Here is a 16,859-nt window from a genome sequence, read left to right as displayed (position 1 = left end):
TGCGGAAACAGCGTAAGAAGTATCAACTAAAATCGGAGAGCTTGGAATTTCTGACCTCCAAATAATGATAACTTTATTTTTTTATCCCACCACAGAGCACAACAAGAAACTTTGTGACATGCTGAATTTCAACTAAACGAAGTTTCCCGTGCTCCCATTAAAAAAGATGACTTTCGCAATGCATGTGAGAAAAAGCATTTGCTAAGTAAATTGAAGACACATACAGAGGTCGTTAATTTTATTTCTTGACCACTTCCACCTTTACATTAGCGATATGGAATTTTTTTACAATAATTTACGACGTGACAATTGAGAAAGGTTTCCAAATCATTTGCTTTGGCACTCATATGTACAATTGTTTTCCTTATAAAATATAAACACTCTATGGTAAACGTAATTATTACAAAGCGGATTTCTTTCTTTAAACTGGCGGATAAAAAATGATCTTACACAGCTACACAAGCTAAAAAAAACATCTTTTTTATTGTGTCGAGACAAAGGTTGCCACGCATTTACTAGCAGTTAGGAATTGGACGTGAATTAAAATAATTACCTCTTACAAAGTAGCTCTTGTTCTTTCACAGTACGATAGTAACTTTTATTTTCAAATTAGGTACTTGAGAATCTCAGTTGGATAAAGTTAGTAATGATCCAATTTCGAGGAATTTCAAGGCGGATGCGAGCCCTGCCATGCGCTGTTTGAATCTTTAAAATCTTCTGAGGCTTTGCTTGCACTTTGTGTGTTAGCCCTTACGCCGATACAAAAACAATAAAGGGAAAGGGCTTCTGTTCATATATAAGAAAGGTGATTTTGGCGCGATTTCTGTCACGGAGCGAAGCTGCGCCGCGCCGATAATGAACGTGGATGGTCATTTATCGGATAGATTTCTACCCGCTTCGTGGCAGTGTGATAAGGTATAGGCCTTATTCAATGGCCGTTGCCGCGCATTGTTTTCAATTTCTCTAGGGGCGACGAAATTAAAAACAATGCCCATGCAGAATTTTAGAGAAAAAAGGCCTAATTGGACCGTAGCGAAAGTAAATGAGTGGGAGTGAGGACTGGACCCCACTTAGGTGGAAGTAAATATTCACAAGCGAGGATTGGGATTTAGTGCACTATACCAAATCCTCTTGGCCAAACGCTCTAGTACAATATTTTAAGCGCCTCAACGATTTGTTCCAGTTCTGTGCCGTTGCCATTCATTCTGTACCAGATAGCTTTTGGTGTCGGCGCGAAAAGCTATCCAGCATAGAATGGACATAGCCTAATACATGGAAACAAATAAACATACAAACTAGTAGACACAATAGCTGCTAGTATGCGGTCAAATTTTCGCTTGTTTATAGAGGCTTGTGAACAAGGTTAGGTTGACACAGAGCAGAATGACCCACCACCTCGTTCCCAAGCAGAAACCGCTGATATCAGCACTTGGGCTCCTTATTTTCTAACAAGTATAGACTACACAATACCTCGCTTTTGGCGTGGGCCAAAAGGGAAGAGTACTATATAATACGACTAGTATTGCATTAATAACAAAGAAATGGATAGTGTCCAAAGAAAGAAAAAATCAGGTTGTAAGAGATTTCTAAAAGCTCTGCAAGGGAAGAGTTTCGCAGTGACGGCAGCGACAGCAAGCGGCAAGATCGCCGCGCATTAGAACTACTCAAATATTATTGATTATCTTTAGTTAGTTCATTCACTTATGTCTTTTAATGTTGTCGTTCCTTTGACATAGCAAATACCTTTGTCTTCTTTCATGAATTATCAATTAATTAGGAAAATGCGGAACTGTTACTCCTTAGTACAATGAAGCAAAATTTTGTTTTACCTTTCTTTTTTGGTTTGAACACTCAAACAGTGATCAATCTTCCAAGAATGAATTATTAATTCAGAAATTATTAATAAAATACTCTTTTCCTATTAACGTTAGTCGCTGTCGGCACTAGGCGCGGCGTTTAGACTTGCCAGTTTGTTCCGCAAGCGAATGGAAAGTCTCTTTTTATCTGTACGAGGATTACTGCCATCCGTAACAGACTGCGCTCCCTCAGCCACATTGTCTAATCCATCCGGGAGTGAAGACGTTAACGCCATGTCTTCTTCTTTGAATGCTGGAGAGAAATGGAAATTTTGTCAAAATAAAATTACAATCTCTTGCACATACGGTAGAAGCCCGATGACACAAATTGGCAAGGGAAACTAAAAATTCTTCCAGCAAGAGGGAGGTTTAAAGTGACGGGTTCTTCTTAGCAGGGTTCTTCTGAGAACGGCACGCTTCGCTCAAAAATCAAAATCACACAATGTTGTTATTACTTTCAATATAATTGCGCCCCAAAGATATCCTCCCTATAATCAACCTCTCCCCTCCTCTCTTCCCTCTCCGTCATTACTAAGGGTCAAAATTCCCTGAGTAGCCGCTGGGATGGAGGCGAACTGAAAGCAGGATTTTGCTGCCGTGTGATGTAAGGTGATGTTAAACAGGACGGTTCGCAAGAACAACTTTTATCGCAACATGCCTTTGCAATGTTAGAACTATGTTGCCACCATTCGAAACAATGTCGCTACGACGTTGTAAATCTGCGCTGCGCTAAAAATCGTCATTGCGAATCGTCCCGTGTACAGTACTTGTAGTGAGCAAGCAGCTGTCCTTCTCAAGTCCGGTAAAACGCCGAAACATCTACAACCACACAAAGGAAGAGCCAGTTGGCGTCAATAGTGCATGAATTTAGTACTCACCAAGTTTGCTACTCAATATCCTTGGAGAAGTCACCGAACTTTTTGATCGAAATCGAACGGACGATTTCTCGTTGTCAGAGAAACTGCTACTGGGTGCCGTCTGCGTGCGCAACATAGGATAGCGTTCAGCCGCTGACAACAGCGGAGTGGGAGGTACACTTCCAGGGGACCTGGGCACAGGGCAAAACACGAGCGAGGAGTAGTCCTCGAATGTTGTGGGTTCCTTGTGGTTCTTGACGATACGTTCAATGCATTTTTCGCGTTCTTCGTAGCTATTGGGTTAGTAAAGAGAAAACTTAAAACATACAAAGTGACTAGATGACGAATAAGTCACCATAGATAATATTTGATGCCAAAATGCAATTATATCAGTGATCAAAAAGGTCGCATGTTTGCTGCGCTAGCTCCAATTAGGGTTGTTTTATGTGACTGATACAATTACTTCAGTAGCTGAATGTTTTATCAGCGACCTTGGCGATCCTTTTCTTACCAGTCATAAGGAATTCAACGTTTGTCTTGGAGACGTTTTCGATGTTTGTCTCGGAGACGATTCTCAGACGTTCGATCAGTCTGATTTAGCATCAGGAAGGGAACGTCAGTTGACGACGGGAAAGCGCACGGAAAGGACTTAAAACGACTTCCGGTGCCCAATTTGCCGCTCTGCCATTGGTCAAGCCAGTTGTTTAATTTCCGCGCGCCGTCGTCAACTGACGTTCCCGTTCTGTTGCTAAATCAGACGGATAGAACGTGTTGGACGATCCAAACTCATTCAGACGAACTTAACTGAGCCAAACATCAAACTTGTCATGAACGTAACTCACTAAGTTTGGTTCGTCTTATGAAAAGTTTGACGTTTGGCTTGAGCCTATCTTTCTTTTCTTTTGTCCGGGCATCAGTTCTCGCGTTTGGTTCCGGATTTATTTTGTCTTACTTACGCAAGAAGTTACAACCCGGCGGTTCGCTGCACGCGTTCTTACCTGTTGGCCAGGAGCGTCGTTCCCCCTCCCCCCCAACAAAAAGAGATAACCTGCAAGACGCCCACTCTCTCTGTTTACTTATAGAAAGGATACTATCGCTCATAGACCGGAAGAAGCTCCCGGCTTGCTTTGCTTGCATTGATGGCCGTAGCCCTGACGAGAGATGGTAAAACTTGTCTGTCCACTAAGGCGCCATCAAACAGGGGTCCGAATGCTGGGACCTAGGAAGAAGCGGGAAAAAAGAAAAAGTAATGCATCAATCGTGATTAACTGTAGATACGAATAATCGGGGACCAATGAGAAAAAATATTTGAAAGAATCTCGGAGCACAACGGTACAAACAGGCTAACTGCAGTGGAACCCCGTTAACATGGTCACCAATGGGTCAAAAAAAAAATTGGCCATATTAAAGGGGTGAATTAACTGTTTGGGATTTTAAAATGTGGTCGTGTTATTGGGAGTTGCTGCGCAAAGTTTGAAACCCCTCAAACTTTTAGCTACTTGCCAACGGGCGCAACAACGCCCAAAATTGTTCGGAGTTTTTTGCGTACGTTTATACGTAGCTTAACGCTGACATACAAAAAAGCGAAATAAGAATTGATTAGCTATTATTTTGACATCAGTTAAGTTGAGTAAAAAGATAAATTTGCCACTGTTAAGATGTTTTCTGCTTAATTCGTCAGACTAGATCCCTTAATGTCATACTTGCCTAACTTACTTCTATTTAGCTGTTTTCAATTCTCCTTTTTTCTTTTACATTTTTCTACGAAGTTATTGCAACTCGCCACTTTAAAAACGAAGGAAACTGGACCAAGTCAGGAGCTGATGATGGGTCCTGACCAAGTTAACTTTCGCAAAGACTTCTGGGACTGTTACCAGGGACAGGAAAAACAACTGACCAATAGCTGACCGACGCCCCCCCCTCCCCCCCCCCCCCCCCCGTATCGATCCCAGAAACAACTTCGGGACGTATTTCGGCTCCAGTTCTTTTCTCGTTTCTAAAGTGGCGAACATTTAACATGCATAGCTTTTCAACCTGGGGTTTCTTGATGATTTGAATTCTAAACAGGCGGTTCTCCAGTGGGTAAATCACAATCATCACATCCGCAAACTCAGTGTTCACGATACCGTGCCTGTAATCTCTGTAATGCTCTGACCACACGATGTGAACCTCATCGTTGCCAAGGTGACGGACCTGACGAAACAACAATATCGTAAGCTCGATTGAGTCATATACTGATAAATTTCGACGCGCACAGCGAAAGGAGCGGATAAACATGATATTGGTACAGGAAGGGAATGGTGTAGGAGACATACGACTCGCAGCAAAAGGTTCAGGTGATGCAAGGAACGAGCAGAACTTAAAAAAGTGCGTTTGGTACACGGAAACATGCAATAAACGGATAGAAAAACCGGACGCATGGGACCTGCAATGAGTACAGCAAACACGCAACGTATTACAGGAAACGTGCGATAAGTGATACGCGCTCTTCACCGACAAAATATTGTCAAAAAATACAGCAGCAAAGAGAACGTTTTCTAAATAACGAATAACTTGCCGCATGACTGAATTCCACGCTTAATTTAACAAAAATGAGGCATAATAATAAACCACACAAAGGGTTATTTCATTGAGCTCGAATGGGGTGAGGTCACATTAAAAGGGCAATATAGTACTATAGTTTAAATGGAAGGACGTTTCACCTTTTTGTTGAAGCCGGTGCTGTCGGGAGCTAACGGCATTCTAGTAGACGCGTGAAACATCACTTCAGTAGTTGAATTACAGTAATAGGGGGCAGTAGTACCAGTCGACAGATTTCTCTCCAATCCACCAAGAAATCCTGTGTGCTTGGAAAGATCCACCTGATAAAAAACACAGATTGTAAATAATTTTATTGAAAATGACCCAAAGAAAACTGCTGATAGAATAGGTGAAAGCGCTTAGCTTGTTTTTGTGGCAAAGCCTTTGCTTGGCGGCGGGAAAATAGAAATAGAAGGGGAGCCGCAGTAGTGTCTTCACTTCAGAGACTCTTCTATTGTGCTTACGTTCTCTACGCGCTTCTCGCGAGTACAACTCTTCTTTTCCCTGCGCGTTTGAGCGCCTACCACTAACGTTTCTTAAAAGTACACTCGACAGTTATATTTATTTTTTGGCTTCTTAAAAGAAAGAAAATGATTTGCATTCAGAATCTCAGGACCACTGGACCACCGTGCTGTCCACTCCCCCTGCGTGTTTTAACTTGAGGGTTTATCTACGTTACACTGTCAGTACCTCCCACGCTAGGCCTGCTACGAAGCGTTCATATTCTTCGCTACCGACACAGTTGGACATAATAGAAGTTTTGTCTTCCTGACCCTGGGCCACGTACAGTAGGGCTATTTTGTGCGTCTCGCGACTGAAACAAATAACAATAAAAGCGTTACAAATAGCCAGCTGCAGGCTCCAAGATAGTAATTTGCAGAGATCGTGAGAAACTAATGCGAAAAACGCGGGAGGGGGGTTGAGGAGAGGTGTTGGTTTCTTCTTTTCCCGCCACCGTCCTCTTCCCCACATCACGCGCGTCCTATTTTCGCGTAAAGTTTGCTTTCGCGACGTCCCAGCAATCTGAGAGCTTGGCACGAACAGGCTAACAAAAAAACCACCCCCAACTTCATCAAAAAACGACCACAGCAACAACAAGATTTTATAAAACTCCTACAAGAGAGTATACTATCTAAGTGCATACCATTTCCCATAAGCTCTGATATGTTGAGCACACTTAAAGTAGGTCAATTAAATGCTCTCTGTTTACTTACATGCGTCGATTATCTAGGTTCTTTAACTCACGCAAAAAGCGGTCATTCCTCTTCAGAAGATCGATTTTTGCTCTGCAATTTAACACAAATGTGAAATGAAATTGTTACACTTTCTTTTACTTTAAATCACTGCGCCTCCTTAACAACAAAGGAACGCACAAGGTATTTTCATGTCTGCAATATTGACCAAGGCTCTTAATTTTCTCACCTCTTTTCTGAAGCCATCAAACCAGTTTGACTGACTACAAACCGGCACAACTGGAATGGTGACATAGCAACTTCATATGGGGGAGGAGAAGCTGCAAGCGACGATAAACTAAAAAACAAACAGAAATTAAAATTATTCTCGCAAATTATAAATTGCTCTCGTTAATCCGTAGCCTGCGAGCAAGCTCTCCATTTCGAAAGGCAAGCGAAGCGCGCTGCGAAAGTTCGCGCAAGCGAGCAGCAAAAGCCGCGAAGGGTGAGGGAATGGACAGCCCCCCTTTCTTTTCTCACCCCTCTTTCTCGCGTCTCCTTTCGCGTGACGCCGATCGCGCGTGACTTTTCACGATAACCCAAATGGAGAGCTTGTGTGCGGGCTAATTGTTCCCGGTTCAGCAGTCCTATACTCTGTTACACAGCCGTTCCTTGTGTCCTCACGCAACGCTCCTCCTCACAGGACAAAGATGAGGGAAAGGAGCGTTGTGTGACGAAAAAAAGAACGGCTGTGTAGCAGAGTAGCAGTCCTAAGATATCAACTAAAATACTGGATAAGCCTTAGGTGAAAAGTACGAACCTCGGTTCATCGACATCGTTCTCTATACGTCTTTTTTCGCTGAAGTTTTGTTCTAGGACAGCATCAATGACGTCAAATTCCATGTCGCCCAACACACCCTCGGGGTTGGGGCCGGGTTCATTCAGAGAGAGGTCTGGATGCAATAAACACTCGTGGCTAGAGGATCCAATACTACACAGGAGCTTCAAATACAAAAGGAACACAAAAAAAGCATGTTGTCAACAGCGTTTACTATCTAATTTACCCCTGTTCGAGGGAAACGTACTTGACAAACGGTGTGTTTTTGAATGTGACGCATATTCAAATTATTTCCGCAAATGCTCTTTTTTCTTATTTCTCCACCTTCACCATTGTTTCAAGCCGCCGTTTCACAATATTTCGTGCGGCGAGATTCTCCTGGATCCTTAAGCAGAACGACCCATAGTATGACTATGCTTCAGTTTTAAATGAAGGTAGGCCTGGTCATTAGTCAACAATCCCCGGGAACTTTCGCCATTGAAGATCCAGAAAGAAAAAGTGGTTTAAGTTTAAAACAAAAAATAAGACAAAGGAAAGACATGGAAGATAAAGAGAAAGAGGGAAAATAATTATTAAGGAAGCAGGAGACTAAGCGTAGCGTGAAGGAAGGAAGAACGGAAGAAATAGGAAAAGGGTAAGCTTAGTCGTTAAATGGAGCGCTGTACCGCAGAACGGGAGGTCACGGATGCAATTCTCGGGGTCGGACCAATACTCGGAGTCTAAAAACAACCGAGGAAGAAGGAGCTACCTTGCCCAGCAAACAGCTTTATTTCTGCGTGGCTTGATTGACAACATACAAATGGTGGTCCCGTCTCACGGGACGGTGCTAAATTAGTACTTACTTACTTACAATGACACAGAAACAAAGAAATGAAAGGCTCACCTCATCGAGTCTATCATCAGGAACAGGTGTTGAACATTTCCTGGCTTTTATGAGTGGATGATATTTACTACGGCTCGCATCTTCTTCGTCGATCAATTCTTCAATTGAATGGTTACTTGTTGCTTCTTTTTGGGAAAAAGAAGGATGACATATAAATCGACATAGACCACAAAATGCGGTTTATCAAATATCAGAAAGTGACCATGAATAACACAAGGGTGGTAAAGAGATAATGTGGCCTCCTTAAAGAAGCCATTAGGTTGCATGTGTATGGCCTCGTTTCACCATCCTGACACGGGCTGCTCGATAGATAGTCAACATTAATTCAGGACTAAGCTAAATTTCAAACAAAATTGTCTTGTCTGTTGAGTCAGATGGCCGATTATGGTAACTTGAAATAAGAGTGTAAAAGAGTCTATACAAAAAGTGAGTTTATAAGTGAATTAGTGCAAATAATTCCTCAAGCAATTGGCCCTCTTCACCCACCCACTGCAAAAGAGCTTCGTCAAGAAAATAAGAAATGAGAGGAGAGAGAGAAAGCCGACTTTACATGTGACCTTTCCAAAAATGGCACATTGCTCCTGATTACGGAAACAAAGTCTGTAAGATTAACAAAGAAAGAAGGAAGACGTCTACACATGGACCGTTGTACAGTGGGCACAAAGTATTTAAGAACCGCTCATGGTGTCGGCCTAGCAGTCACAAGACTTTGACTGTTGTTTTCAGTGGTACAGCTAGCAATATAATTTCTTCACTTTCCTGATTTGATAACTACTAAGTTGAAGCTTAAAGAATATTAAGCATAGCCCTTACAACAAATAATGGCCAATTTTAGCTACAAAACAAGAACTTGAACAACCTATCACACATTATCTTACCAGTGTATTGGTACTGTCCATCATGCGTAGCCGAAGAACCGTGTAATAGCGTAAAGTCCCAGACATTTTTACCCGTCATGTCCCGAGTAATCATTCGAACTTGTGTAGCCGCTGTGCTCGCGGGGGCCTGGTACACGACAGAATCAGGTGTGTCCTGGAAAAAGAGAAAGATCCTGCAATCAACCTTTAGTCATCTGTTGTCACTAAGATAGCAGGGCTGTCAGTAAGATTTCAAGTTGCCGGTTAGTAGTTAGGGAATTGAACGGCTAGGAGGTTCTTTTGTTTTATTTTTTCCTTTGTTTGTTATGAAAGTAGCCAGCGGTCATGCTCGTAGAAGCAGGAGGAAATCCCCAGCTCCGGGTCTTCAGTGACAGCCCTGGATTAGCCTCATTGTAAGGCGTTCTTTCTGACTCGTCACGAAGGAGTAACAACCCCTGGGAACTTTACGAAGACGGCTAGAGATCGAGACGCCAATCCACCCCATTGCACAGGGCTCAAAAACTGATTGCACATCCCCTCTCTGCTCTGCTCCACCCTCCCCTATACTTTTTTGCCAGTCGCTTGCTCTTTTCATGGACTCCCTTCATCAAATGAAATCAAGATGGCAGCCTCTAACACTCGGTGATGAAAGTCGAGAAGAGTTCAGGATTTCATTCCAAACGGCAATTTAAGCATCTCACCTCTAGTGTAAGTTCCACCAAAGATATCAATACCCTGTCATTGAGTGCAAAAAACTGAAAGGAACGAAACAAAGTCAAGTAAGAACACCTTGAAGTGAAGAAGAGGAAGGAAAATAAGAATTGTCAGCAGCAGATATGGAACCGACCTGCACATTAGGAGCAGTCAAAATACTGGACAAGAGTTCATTTTCTTCCACGCTTGGATTATCTTCATGTTCACTGATTAAACTGTCCATTCTCGACGGACCAGCGCCAAGGGGATAGTGACCAAGATGATTGACCAAGTGCGTTAATACCTGAAATTAATTGCAGTACAATTTAGTATTCGACAAGTGCCCATCACCCCACACCGCCCATCTCTCGCATAATGCTTTAGTCACAGCGTTTTAAAATTTTCAGGATACAGTCAACACTCTCTTGACCCTTTCTTTGGGTCCCTTGTGTCCCCTGTGTCTTCTTGTGTCCCTTGTGTCCCCTGTGTCTCTTTGTGTCTCGTGCCCCTTGCGTCCCTTGTGTTCCCTGTATCCTCTGTTTCCCCTTGTGTCCCCTGTGCCCCCTTGTGTCCATTGTGTCCCCTTGTATTCTCTGTATCCCCTGTTTCCCCTTGTGTCCCCTTTTTCCCCTTGTGTCCCCTGTGTCCCTTTGTGTCCCCTGTGTCCCCTTGTGTCCCCTGTGTCCCCTTGTGTCCCCTGTGTCCCCTTGTGTTCCCTGTATCCCCTTGTGTCCCTTGTGTCCCCCTTGCCATTTAAAAAACATAAAATATTAGTTGGCGTTGCCCCTGCTTATCATATGTCGCGAAAACTTTGATGGGTTTCATTGCTTTCATATGACAACATGCGGGTTTTTTTTTTCGCACGGTCGGGAGGTCAAAGGATGTGATTTCTCATGAAAATAACCAATCACAGCACAAAGTTGTGCTTGACTAACAACTCAATGATTTATTAATTTGGGCGACCAACCTGGAAGCCCGGGCACCCTAGCTAAAATTTTCTGTGGGCGACCATCTTTTAGGCCTGGGCACCCCAACTCAAATGCTTGAAAGTTTTCCTTGGAGCACAGCCTTGCGCCCTGTAGCTTTTGGAAGTCTGATACATTACATGCTATTGCTGAATGTAGAAGTGCATTTATTGTGGATATTAGTAAAGCCGGGAGGCAGATTTTATTGGACTACCCCATACACTTAACATATATGGTGGTAATATTGATGTAAATTTTGTTTTGAGGAGCAAAGGAACCCTTGTGTGCAGCTCAGCTATCTTCTAGTTTTTTTTACAGAACTTCTCCCTCTCCCCCGCACACATTTGTTGTTGATACACTGCTTAACTTTCCAATGCCATTCAACATAATTTTTATTTACACCAACACATCCCGTCTTCTTGTCTAATATTTTTTGTCCTTTTGGCGGCGGGGGGTGCATCAACTGTAGCGATATCTTAAAAGACACAAGTTACGCACCGCTGTAGCTGTTAGCTCCACAGGATCCGACTTGGGTGGGAAGTCAAAAGTATCTTGTCCACCCATTTCTACAGAGCAGAATAAAACATCAGATGAGTATTACGAGTTAAATTAACTTTGATGTTTCAGCAAAAAATATTGTGATATACAATAAGGACGAAGTGTCTTGCCAAACAAAAGGAAATATGATGCAATGAAAATTTTAGAATTTAAATCGAGTGCTTGTAACCCACAGCTCGAAGGGCGCGCGAAAAAGCGCACGAGTAAGGTGCACTCACTTTAAGTTTGAGTCCTGATAGGTCGAGAAAGTTACCAGAATTTTTGCAGCCAATAAGGGACGCTGACGTCATTGTTTCCATTTTGGTTCACCCGCATAAGGATTTTATATAAAGGGAAATGGTAAATAAAATTTGACTTCTATAACTGAAAGAGCCTGTTAATCTAAGTAGCCTTTATTCAGCTCTCTGCGTGTCATAACTATAAGGAAATATTAGCGATCAGAAAATGCAAAAGTACTAAAGAGCCTAAAACATCTCTGTAAAATATCGAGTTTTCAAGATCAATGTCACGCGCAACCTCTCAATAGCCAATCGTTGCAACCTTCGTCATACCTCGTGCAACGCTCGTTTCAGCAAAAACGTTACGAGATATGTTCATTCTGAGGTGTTACACTTGGCAATTGGCCATTTGGAGGTTTCGGGTGCGACTGGGTCGGTGTTCTACCAAATTGAACGATGAGACTATTTTGGGGACGTAGCTCTTCTTTAATTGGCTGTTACAGTCAAGCAAGGTCGAGCGTATCCCCAAAATTCCATTAATGAATTTATTATTCGAAAGTTGAGTCCGTTGGCAGTTGTAGATTTCAGATTCATCTCTACCTTCTTGAATGGGTAATGAGCCGTGAATTCACACGCGATTCAGTTACGAAATTTCTACCAGCTCAGTTTCCCTGAATTTGACGTAAATGTCTTCTAAGAATTTTAATTTACTCAAAGATTTTCAATCGGACCAAATACAGACAAGTTCTCGTAAATTATTAACTTCTCATTACGCACGCAGTAATTCCGAATTGAATTTGACACCAGTTACGGGAACGACTAACGGATTCATTTTTCAAATAATCAATTCATTAATAGAATCTTGGGGGGTACGCTTGACCTGTTTTGACTGTAAAGGTTGCGTGGGAAACTGGACCAAATTTCGTCCCCTAAACAGTCCCATAGTGCAATTCGATACAACACCGACCCAGTTCCACGCAACCACAAAACGAATATCCGAGTAGACATGTTACCTTCATCAGAGCCACTGTCGGAGTGCGGGTCAATAACAGGGCTGGTGGATAGGGCAGCTGAGCTTCGGTCTCCTTCCTGTACACGTCCTAATCTGATTGGTCGTCCATCACCGCTGATGATAGTGGATATGTTTAGCTGTTTGGTTCGTTTCTTGGGACCTTTATTAGCAGCAGCCATCTTCAAAACCTAGAGGTGAAATTTAATTGATAAAAGTTATCGATGAAAGCCAACAGCGTTTCAACCGCTCGTATCTTATTTTCAAGTTTGAGTCCTCGTGGAAAATCAAAAATATGGAACGTGTGGCGAGTCATGTTTACTTTCACCGCTAATGTTGTTTTGGGTTATGGCGCAGTCAAACCTCCCGTAATTGGAAACCCTTGGAGCACAAAATGTATCTCCTAAAAGAGGTATCCTCTTGAGGGAGGTTAAAAATACATTATTTTTATGTGCCTGAGACTACGATTAATGGACTTTAAACGCGTCAAAAGAGAAGGAACAGGTCGGGAAGAAATAAGCAGCCTTTTAAGACGAAATCCGACTGTTTACACGTACAAGTCTGGTAATGCACCGAGTAAAAAAGGGACGGTATTTCAAAGTCCCTTGTATCCAAGCCGCTACATTATTTCCCTCGTATAAGTGGACACTTACTCGCATTTATTCGATTTAAAGCCGCGGCGTTTATCAAATTTCAAGCGTTTCCTATGTGGCGTTTGTATAAGGGCGGCGTTTATTTCAAAATCACATTTCTTTGATCACTGAAAACAACTACGATAAATCATTAAACGATCTAGACCATCCTGACAATAACGATCCTCTCTCAGCTTAAAAAGCGAGACATTGGAACTTTAAACGTCTTTCAGTTTTACATAATATTTACAAATTTTGTAAATATTATGTAAAACAGAAAGATGTTTAAAGTTTCAATGTCCCTCTGAGAGATTATCGTTACTGTCTGGGTGGTGTAAATTAAAAAGTTGCATCGAGTTATTTTTTTTTGCAATCCTCGAATACACGCCGAATTCTTCTGATTGGGTCCGGCGTTTATTCGAGGCGGCGTTTATTGGTAATTTTGCTTCCATCTGCAGCGTTTAATCGAGTAAACACAGTAAGTGTCCCCTGACAAGAGGTTTCCGCATACGCAGGGGGTCCGTTAGCAGAGGTTTCACTACAATTACCTGGAAGACTCTTGACAGGATGCTGACATTCTCGTCTTCATGTGTTTTCGACATCAGTTTTGAAACCGGTATCACCATAATCCAGTCCAGCAGACACATCAAAACAGACACCAAAACCTACGTGAAGCAAAGGCGTCGAGCATTGGTCAGATTTTAGCCTGCGTAGCATAGCAGTTTTGGTCTGGCGTGCAAAAAAGCCAACGTGGGCGAGGGCAGTGAAACTTCGAGGAAATTAGGGCGGCTATTGCGGCTAATGCGGCTTCGCCACTCAGTAGTGCGCCCGACAAAACCGCCACGCTACGATTTCGACAATAAGCTGAGGGTGACGACACTGGTAAATTGGGAAAGCTTAGGTGTGGAAATGCATGGATAGTTTTATTAGCTAGTACGTCATATGACACTGGGTCAAAGTTGTGTCGAATTGGACAAAGGGACTGTTTGGGGAAACAAATTTAGACCCAATTTCCCGTGCAACCTCGCAATGGCCAATGAAAAAAAAATGTCCCAAAAAAAGTCCCACGGCCTGGTTCCTGAAAGGCCGATTAGCGCTAATCTAGGATTAAAATTTTGTCCCGTTTTTGTATTTTAGCTTGCTATGTATTACCTAGAGGAACATTTTGTGCTATGGTTACTGTATCTCGAAGTAAAGGCTCAATAGCATTTTGTAAGCTCGAGGTGCATGTTCTGAAACTTAGCCAAATTTCCCGGAACCGGGCCCATAGCGTAATTGGACGCAAAATCGACCAAGTCACGCGTGCAACCAAAAACTGAAAGCGTCACAAGTGGCACAAACACTGCGGTTCAACAGAGGAGGGGGGAGGGGGGGGGGAACCAGTGACGTAAATCCTATGAAGTGGACCTTGCTTTATCATCGTATACATTCTGACCTGGTGCTTTTCTTGAACTTGACTCGATTCTCCACCGGGAAGAAGATTTACAATAGCGTGACAAAGAACCTGCAAAAGACGACAAGCGTGCGTTTTATTCCTAAAAAGAGCCAGTTAATCAGAACCCCACCTCCTCCTAAAAACTAAATAGAGCCAGGCAGAAGCACTGTCGAAGACTTGTTCGACTCAAAACTTAGATTCTGGTTATACAGTATTATACAGTATTATAGTACCATAGAAAGGTACTGCTGAAGAGGTTGGCGCAATCTAATAGAGGGATTCAATGGCCTTAGACTAAAAATATCAACTTTGATTCATCCTTCAGCCTCAAGCTCGAATTCATAAGGCACGGTTACGTCAGACAATCACATGCGCTAAAAAGTCAAACAATCCCTTTCAGGTTTAGAAGATGATTATGTTGCCAAAGAGACTTGGGGAACACTCCCAACACAATATTATATATAAAAAATGAATTGCTGACGGGAAGTAAAGCAAAAATGCAACAGAGATAAATGTTCTCTTCCGATGATGTTAGGCTACCAACCTCGACAATCTTTAGAGGAAGAGTTTGATCAAACACACACAGTTCATTGTAGTACTCAGAGAGAAAGTGCACGACCTCACAGGCCACGTGACAAATGGACTTGTTGTGAAACTGGAAGAAAAAGAACACCTTGCATTAGATTGAAGTAAATGAAAACAAACTCACATGACAAAATTTCAACTGGTTTCCAAAGAGGCAGCACCAACAACTTTCAAGTAGTGGTCGCAATTTTTACATCCACAAAGTCGAATTTTAGAAGTACCTTAAACAGCGCAATTTTATAGCGCCACGATTAACACTGGTAATAGCTTTCCCTTTGATTACTACATTTGGAATCAAATCGGTAGGATATACCTAACTATGTTAAAACACCTTGTGTAAGGGGTATATAACAACCACAAAAAAACTGATTAACAGCTTTCCGCGCTATCGAAAGTAATCATCTCGCAAGAACTTAACTTCAACCGCGGCAGGAATTTTTCCGTCGGTAGAGCGCCCGACTGCAGAGATGTAGGTTGTGGGTTCGATTCCCGGGACCGGACCAATACTCAGGGTCTTCAGTAAAATAACTGAGAAATGAAAGTACTTTCTTTGTCTTTCAAACAGCTAGACCTTTGTGTGGCTCGGATGACTACGCAAAATGGAGGTTCCGTCTCCAGAAGGAGACGAAAAAAACAGTATCCTCAATAAGTACTTTCGTGCTAGATACATTGAAACTCAAATAAGGTACATTTTTAACTGTAAGCAGTACCACAAAAAAGTACTGGTAAGTAGCTTTCTGCTGAGGAGTCACACTAATCCATAGACTAAAAACTTCGAACTACTTTACACAGTCTAATAAACAGTACCACCGGAACAAGTATGGGTCAGTTAGGGTGGCTTTCATTTGAATACATTGTCACACTTCAGTTTTTTATTCACAGACTCAAAAGTTAGAACCAAACTGTACAGCTAATGAACAGCACCACAGGAAAATTACTACTCAGCTTTCATCGGAGTGCTTCCATTACAAGAAGGCATCATAACCACCGTGTACAATAAATTATAGCAAATGAGCATGGAAGCAGTACCAAAGGGAAATTAATACAGCTTCCCGTGAACAGCCGCTTTTAACCCTCCCCTTCCCACTTATAAGCCCACCCGCTGGTAATAGGCCCATCTCTCTGTAAACAATAAATACATCCGACTAAAGCCCCCCCACCCCCCTCCATTCGCCCCATCCCTCTTGCTCCAATTTTAAGCCCCCCTTTGAATTCGATTTATTGTGCGTTTTGAAGCTTAATTATGAACCAGTAAATGCAAAACGTGTTTTGATCAGCACTGCTAGCTTGTTTCGAAGCGCTTTTACTATTCCGGTTTAAAGCCCCCACAGATTAAGCCCCTCTCCGTTAACAAGCATTCCCAAAACCACTTACGAAGGTGCATAAGTCCAGAGTTTACGAGCGGCAGTTTACGGTGGTATTTTGTGAAACAAACCCACTAATACTTACAGTTACAGACGCCAATAGAACACAAATACAGTCATGAACTTTAGGATGACCTTTGCAGTGTATGAGCTCTTCCACTATGAACACACCGATGGCATTGAGAGCTATACATCTGAAATGAAAGATGTGCAACATGTTTTACCCATTCCAAGAAAAATACTTGTCTCAAAATCTCAAAATTCAAAATTAAAATGTGGCTAAATTGTAATTTAGGCAAGGTTAACTTCGAGACATCACTGAACCTTTTGAAGACTTTCAAGGAATTTTTTAAGTAA

The 16,859-nt window shown here is 42.3% G+C and overlaps 1 protein-coding gene across 1 annotated transcript in view; it reads right to left on the bottom strand.

Moving 5' to 3' along the window:
* Positions 1-223: 223 nt before the first annotated feature.
* Positions 224-16,859, bottom strand: part of LOC140942534 (ral GTPase-activating protein subunit alpha-2-like) — a 39,659-nt gene continuing 23,023 nt past the window's right edge. Inside the window, exons 23-41 of the mRNA XM_073391449.1 lie at positions 16,588-16,696; positions 15,098-15,208; positions 14,554-14,622; positions 13,667-13,783; positions 12,491-12,677; positions 11,200-11,267; positions 9,891-10,040; positions 9,745-9,798; positions 9,065-9,218; positions 8,187-8,311; positions 7,286-7,467; positions 6,716-6,823; positions 6,508-6,579; positions 5,984-6,107; positions 5,416-5,574; positions 4,748-4,906; positions 3,805-3,932; positions 2,735-3,006; positions 224-2,109 (exon numbers count right to left, since the gene is read on the bottom strand). Coding sequence (XP_073247550.1) covers positions 1,928-2,109; positions 2,735-3,006; positions 3,805-3,932; positions 4,748-4,906; positions 5,416-5,574; positions 5,984-6,107; positions 6,508-6,579; positions 6,716-6,823; positions 7,286-7,467; positions 8,187-8,311; positions 9,065-9,218; positions 9,745-9,798; positions 9,891-10,040; positions 11,200-11,267; positions 12,491-12,677; positions 13,667-13,783; positions 14,554-14,622; positions 15,098-15,208; positions 16,588-16,696 — 2,530 coding nt within the window. The 3' untranslated portion in view covers positions 224-1,927. The remainder of the gene's footprint in view (positions 2,110-2,734; positions 3,007-3,804; positions 3,933-4,747; positions 4,907-5,415; positions 5,575-5,983; positions 6,108-6,507; positions 6,580-6,715; positions 6,824-7,285; positions 7,468-8,186; positions 8,312-9,064; positions 9,219-9,744; positions 9,799-9,890; positions 10,041-11,199; positions 11,268-12,490; positions 12,678-13,666; positions 13,784-14,553; positions 14,623-15,097; positions 15,209-16,587; positions 16,697-16,859) is intronic.

Source organism: Porites lutea, chromosome 7 (genome assembly GCF_958299795.1).
Source record: "Porites lutea chromosome 7, jaPorLute2.1, whole genome shotgun sequence".
NCBI lineage: Eukaryota > Metazoa > Cnidaria > Anthozoa > Scleractinia > Poritidae > Porites > Porites lutea.
Note: the sequence above shows the minus strand (reverse complement) of the source record. Positions and strands in the feature narration are given on the sequence as shown.